The following is a 6744-nucleotide window of genomic DNA, read 5'->3' on the forward strand; positions in this document are numbered from 1 at the left end:
AGACGAGGAGCCACTTGTGCTGACTTGAATGAATATAAATGTTGAAACAACATTGAAAACTAACCTCTTTTTTTTTTTTGTTACTCGCTGGATATCATTATGTCCAATCTATGCATTATTACAATGAATAAAAAATACAGTGAAATGATAAGCCAGCTCTGTAACCCTGCATGTCTGGAAACACTGGTAAATAATATTAACAGAGATATCTCAAACAAAAGATGTTTATTTTTTGTTTGACACAAAGTCATAATCCTGTTTAAGCCTATTCTGATTTCTGATTTATTCCCCTTTTCAGAATTTCCAAAATATTTCATCAACGATATAATCTTTAAGGCTGACTCCAGAGTTAAAACAGAAATAACTTACTGTATATTAACAAGAAAAACACAGCACACTGCAATTAATGTTATTACTTACAAAGTTTTTACATTGAAGTCAGTATATGAGATTAGTAAGACAAGCTTTATTTGCTTTATCATTAACATATATCAAAGTCTAATGAACAACTCTTAACTATTAAACATTTGGTCACACCTAAGTTACTGTTATTTAGATTACAAAGGTAACTTTTTATGTAACATGAGAAGAAAAGTGCAAAATGACAAACCAAGCAAAGAGGTGTGAGTAGGTACAGGTTCGGGTCCTTACACAAGGAGTTATAAAGGCATCATAAAGCACCTTCAAACTACAGAGGCACAATAAGTTTAGATTTAATTCAAGAGTCTTCCACAATTTTTTTTTCTTTCTGTTCTATACATTGTAACTGACTCTACAAAATCAAAGCTATCAAAACTATTTTACCAAAAATTGATTCTGCAGCTTTCACTTGCAGATGAAGTTGAGTTTCTCCTGACAGTCCCTGTTCTCCCACACTCCCTCTTTAGTTAAAGCTCCGCAGCGTTTCCGTATCGGACACTGGTGGTCCTGATCTCCTCCTTTTGGCCAGGCCTCGTACACCAGAGGGTCACCATCCACCCACAGCCAGCGGTCTCCAAGGAAATGCAGGCCGATCCACACTGGCTCAGCGATGTTGTTGTGCTTCATCCTTCTCAGAACGTGTTTGGTCCCAGTCTCTGAGTGCAGGCTGGTGAGGTCAGTGTGGGTCTCTCTGCAGTGCTCCAGAGCCTCCTCCCAAGTCTTCTTCACCAGAATCAGGGTAGAATCAATGCAGTAAAAAGGCAGCTTTCTCACTGAATACTCATCATTCCACCTTCCATTTTTCCAGATTTGTCCAACTGTCTCCCTCAAACAATAGTTATCGGGTTGTCCCTTACTCCAGTTATTGTATGTCATGAGACCACCTCCTGACCACTTCCAGACTGAGCTGTTGATGGCCTCAATCTGGAGACCTATCCATCCAGCGATAATGTTTTCACCTGCAGCTGCTAGTAGACTTTCTTGATCACTCTGGCTAACAACATTGGACAGATCAATGTAGTTTTCTCTACAGTAAGCCTGAGCATCAAGCCAATTCATTTCCAAAGAAACAAAAACATGTCCTCCTAAACCCTCCTCAACAACTGTGCAAAAAAAGACAAGTAAGATTGTTTTCTTCATGGTTGCTGTGCTGTAGCTTGAGCTGAAGTTGTTTTCTTTTGCTGTTTCTCTTCTCTGATGGTGTTGTTATAGTCTCAACATCAAGGATATGAATTTGCATATGCCACAAGCAAAGCATCTTCATGGTAGATTGGAGAAAAAGAAATTACCTGCTCACACACAAGAGAAATGTTCAGCAGTAAAGGTAAGTAGTGAAACAAAGTGCATTTGAGCCCGAGAGTTGTTGGCAATGAAAGATAACATCATGGAGAGTAAAACATAAAAAAATAGAAGTATAAATAAAAATGTCTTTCAAAAATTATTGCTGCAGCCATAAATGGAGCTGACATCAATATGTTTCCTTTACTGAGACATTACTCATGTAGGTCATATGTAAGGAATAATGCCAGACGAGTTTTATTGTCAGGTTTATATGCCAGCAGGGCAGATAGAAACTTTAGGGTGACACTGCTGACATTCTAGTTGCATGTGCTCCAGTATGGAAAAAAAAGTAGTGTAGCTTTTAATTCATATCTAAAAAAAACTATTAATTCTCCCTTATTTGTGTAAGGAATACTCAACACCATTCAAAAAAAAAGGATCTATAAGCTATAGTAACCTGCTCCTGACAGCTGATACTGATAAGATTACAGGTGATTTAAAAGTTGTTGTTTTTTTTTTGTTTTTTTTTACATTTGTGTAACTTAAAATGTGTAGTTTTTACACACCTGAGGGTAAGGAAAGCTAAGATTAAGTTAGCAAACATGCACATGAAGTAACATTATTTACTCTCAAACTGAAATCACTGTTGTTAACACACAAAACAAAGAACACTTTTTACTCTTAAGTTGCCTTTCTTTTTTTTCTTTTTTTTTTACTTCAAACCAGAGCATTCCTGTGCAGACACTAATGTGTCTTTTTCCCACCACTGGTCCCTCATACTAAGTATACTCATTGGACTAACATTAGAAGTCCATATGTACATGAAAACTGAGGTTCAAAATACCCCATTAGCAGACGTAATCCTTGATCTTCAACTGGATAAGGTTTGTCATCAAGTGGTGTAAATGTATGGAGCCAAAATGATGACTTTAATGTTTGGTATTGAAAATAAAATTTGGCATTGAAAGCACACTCTGAAACTGAAAAAAAAAACATTGGCATTGAAACACTTCTATTGAAATGTTTTTTAACGGCATCAAAACAGGTATTGGCATTGAAAACGTTTTATTGAAGTTAAAATCACAAACATCAAATTTTATATCATTTAATTTATAGCAGTTTTTGCATTCTAATGTTTTTTTCAATGACAATCATATTATTTTTCTTCGATGTCACTTTTTTTTCAATGACAGTTTTTTTTTTCGATGACGTTTTTCTTTTTTCGAATGCAGTTCTTTTTCAATGATTGAATTTTCAGTTCCAACTTTTGGTCACCATTTTGGCGTGGAGGGGAGGGTTTGAGGGGAGGGGCTAGGAGGGCGTGATTTGCATCATTTTTCACGTGTCGTCACAGACTCATGGTACGCCCCCCCTGCCGGGCAAGGACACATACAGTCCATGCTAACTACCTAAGGGTTACAGGGAAATGACCTGACTCTACTGCCAACTACTTGTTTAAACACTTAAAAAGTGCCGAACAGTTGTTTATCAGGTACATGACGAGGAGACAAGCCCGGGTTCTGCTTCTTACAGGGATATTTTATTGTTTTTGATGTGGGGTTGAATGAGTTTCATGTTACCGATAGATACTAGCCACACTAGTTTGTGATCTGCTGGTATATCTTAATTCCCAAAGGTCGAAGAAGACTATTGTTGAGTCTTGCTTGTGACAGCAAGAAGTTTTCTCTGTTCATTGTGTGTAAACTGTGTGCATTAGCTCACAGTTTACACACCTGCACCACCAGGTAACTCTGGATCTCTCCTGCTCTCCAGTTTAGCTCTGCAGTTCCTCCGCTTTTTCCTCCGGTGCATTGAATCTCCCTTTCCTCTGTAAAGTCCGGCTCATGAAGGTGTCCACGTGTGTCTGCAGTAAACGGCATGACATCGGCGCAGTCAGAATCCCTCATTACTAAGTTTAGTTGTATTTTTATGACTTTGAAGCTGCAGACCTGAACAGCTGATCAGTGCATTGCAGGCGGAGGAGCACGTATGTGGTGTGTCAGTAAATAATGCAAAAACAAACAGGCTTTCTGGTGTCAAAGTGAAGTGCTGAATAAAATCACACGTGGAGTGTACATCTAAACCGAGATGAGTGCTCAGGTCAGAGTATTGTAAAATGAGCTGAGTTACGTGGCAGGACTGACCGGGTCTGCAGAAACTGTAGCCTAGCTGTTGCTGTTTCTCCTGTAGTTTCTCACTACAGGAGCTGAGCTGACTGGGGTCCGTTATGGCTAGTACAATTACTAGTGACATAAAACTCTACAACCCCACTTCATAAACATTGAAATATCCCTGTAAGAATCCAATCTTAGAAATAAAACCCTGAGAGGAGGAGATGTGGATTCATTATATTTGACGCTCTGTTGTCCCTGCTGAGGGAACAAAACAATGATAAAGTCCATACGTCTTTAAACGAACATTTCATTAACGGTATATTGAAGTAAACACAGAGTATTTTAATCACTGTATGAATCAAGTTGATGTAGTACTCCATACATCATTGCAGTGCGTGGATTGATGTCTACAACTCCAATGCTAACATGTTGACACCTCTAGCTAACGCTAGCTTAGTAATAACGTCGCTGTTCACAGTCTGACACTTTTATCCTGACATTCTGGTGATGAAGTGTACTCGGTTAAGTTAAGGAGAAGGTTGATATTTAGTGTCGAGGCTTGATGGTAACCTTTCAGTAAGGAAGAGACGGTTTTACACGTCTGAATGAATGGAAGCAGTCATGTCACTTCGATCTTTTTTGCCCTCCAGGCTTCTGCGGTGGTCACGTGACTGAAAATTATGCAAATTACCTGTAAATCACGCCCTCCTAGCCCCTCCCCTCAAACCCTCCCCTACACGCCAAAACGGTGACCAAAGGTTGGAACTGAAAATTCAATCATTGAAAAAGAACTGCATTCGAAAAAAGAAAAACGTCATCGAAAACAAAATCTGTCATTGAAAAAAAAGTGACATCGAAGAAAAATAATATGATTGTCATTGAAAAAAAAATTAGAATTCAAAAATTGCCATAAATTAAATGATATAAAATTTGATGTTTGTGATTTTAACTTCAATGAAACGTTTTCAATGCCAATACCTGTTTTGATGCCGTTAAACTTTTTTTCAATAGAAGTGTTTCAATGCCAATGTTTTTTTTTTCAGTTTCAGAGTGTGTTTTCAATGCCAAATTTTATTTTCAATACCAAACATTAAAGTCATCATTTTGGCTCCATATAAATTCAATGATTTTGACATAAATTGCTTTAGCTTTGGGTTGTATCTGGTAAACTTTCTGCAATTCTCAAATTGATCAGCATTTGCCTTTTTATTAGAGCTGATGATAGCTGTGGCTAATGCTGCTTCATATTCCTAGAATACATCTTTGTTAAAATGATGACTTTTTGCGTAACTTAAAGGATTAAATATGTATGTATTTTCCTCCTCTGTGGATACACGTTTTGCCAGTTGCAATGCTGTTATACTCCTCTGAAACAGTGATAAAATTATCATGGGTGATGCCAATTTAACTCAGCTTGTTACGGCTGCACTTGTTTTTCTTCTCTGCATACCTACTGCATTCTGCCATCTACAGTGTTGGACTGTGTAAGCGTGATGGTTAATGAAAGACCTTTTTATTGGTTGTTTTTATTAGATAAGTTTGTATTTTTGGAATGAGGAAAAAAATATTCCTGGTAATCTTTTGGCCCAATACATCCCTAGTTTTATACTATTATACTCCTCCGTTTGCCAGCCGGACAAGCAGCCCTCCAGTTAGTTCACTAGTCTAACCTTTTTGTCAACCTTTCAACTCCAGGTACATGTCATACAGTTTCCTTTAAATGATATCTTGCTACATGTGGCTTTGTTTCAGCACCCTTTGTTTGCAGTTTGCTGACTGCAATTTGTTGACACGTCTGCATTCATGTAGTGCCAAATGTTCTGAATAGGATGATATCAGTCACAAATGTAAGTAAACACTCATTAACATAGAAACATAAAATAATATTTAAGGATGGAGGTCATTGACTCAACTGCAAAATGAATACACACGACTCCACAATGAAACCTTCATGAACTAAAATCAGACACAACACTCTTTGCTCCAGACAAGTGCCATTAACGTAAACCTAAATACTTAGTATCTATTATGAGCTGGATGTAAGCAATAGTTAAATTTGCGAGGGAGTTGTCCCAATAGAAGCTGAATCTGAGGCTGAAGGCCAACGGAAGGTCAATACCAGTCTCATATGAACAGGATAGATTTTGCATAAGGCTCAAGTGGGTGTGGGTTCAGGGAAGTGATGTAACCTGGCTGTCTAGCCCTGGCTCAAGGCTAGGTCATCCATAACTGTTACAGCCCTTGGCAAATGATTAGACGTTGAGTTCGACAGGTGCAATATATTTATTTATCTCCAGCACGCACCGTGAAACTAAAAGCAAACAAACGAAGAACATTTTATCAAAAATCATCACACACCATTACGTTTCTCGTATAAAAATAGATTCACTTTGATTTAAAAACAGACATACCTTGCTTCGCCTACCAAGGGTGCAAAACATTTAAGCTTGGAGAACCATCTCGACCACAGATCACTACAAAGCCTCCCCGACTGCACACACGCCACTCGCACAGATCCCTGCTGCTGCTCTGCCCGATCACAGCTGCTGCTCTGCTGCTGATCAGCTGTGAACAGCTGTGATCCTCCGATCAGTTCCGGGGTACCCGCTTCCAACCCGGAACATTTAACATTTAATTTTAACTTAATTTAATTTTAACTTAATTTAATTGCCGTTTCTGGCCACTTACAATAACTTATCGGCAGGTACATCTAATTAAACTTATCCTTTGGAGTTTTTGACCTCTGGTACTCTACCACAATTACAATTACTGGTCAGTTTGGCTCTTTATACAGACAGTCTGACACAATCTGTTTGTATTCAAACACACATCAACCTGGCTCAAAGTCACAAAAGAGCCTATTTAAAAAAGTGAATGTATTATATTTTGTTTTTGCTAGTCGCAGCATGTTAGATGATCAGTAAATCTG

At 38.2% G+C, this 6744-nt stretch overlaps 1 protein-coding gene across 2 annotated transcripts; it reads right to left on the reverse strand.

The window, feature by feature from the left end:
* Positions 1 to 356: 356 nt before the first annotated feature.
* On the reverse strand, positions 357 to 6366 carry LOC117816213 (secretory phospholipase A2 receptor-like). 2 transcript variants are annotated; one of them, XM_034688385.1, is made up of 2 exons: positions 6227 to 6366; positions 357 to 1140 (listed from the first exon to the last, which is right to left on the reverse strand). In XM_034688385.1, exons 1-2 carry the CDS (start codon positions 6254 to 6256, stop codon positions 826 to 828), a joined length of 345 nt encoding a protein of 114 aa, XP_034544276.1. In that variant the 5' UTR covers positions 6257 to 6366; the 3' UTR covers positions 357 to 825. The 2 variants fall into 2 exon arrangements, 1 of the variants encoding a protein (XP_034544276.1); XR_004631909.1 differs by lacking the exon at positions 357 to 1140 and adding an exon at positions 6044 to 6126.
* Positions 6367 to 6744: the final 378 nt, after the last annotated feature.

This window comes from Notolabrus celidotus, chromosome 7 (assembly GCF_009762535.1).
Source record: "Notolabrus celidotus isolate fNotCel1 chromosome 7, fNotCel1.pri, whole genome shotgun sequence".
Taxonomy (NCBI): domain Eukaryota; kingdom Metazoa; phylum Chordata; class Actinopteri; order Labriformes; family Labridae; genus Notolabrus; species Notolabrus celidotus.

Excerpts from the sequence above, each read along its gene's own strand:
- LOC117816213 (XM_034688385.1), bottom strand. The coding sequence starts at position 6,256 with ATGTTTTGCACCCTTGGTAGGCGAAGCAAG. Across the intron at positions 1,141-6,226 it reads CCCTTGGTAGGCGAAGCAAG|ACTTGGGAGGAGGCTCTGGA; the intron begins GTATGTCTGTTT and ends CTGGTGAAGAAG.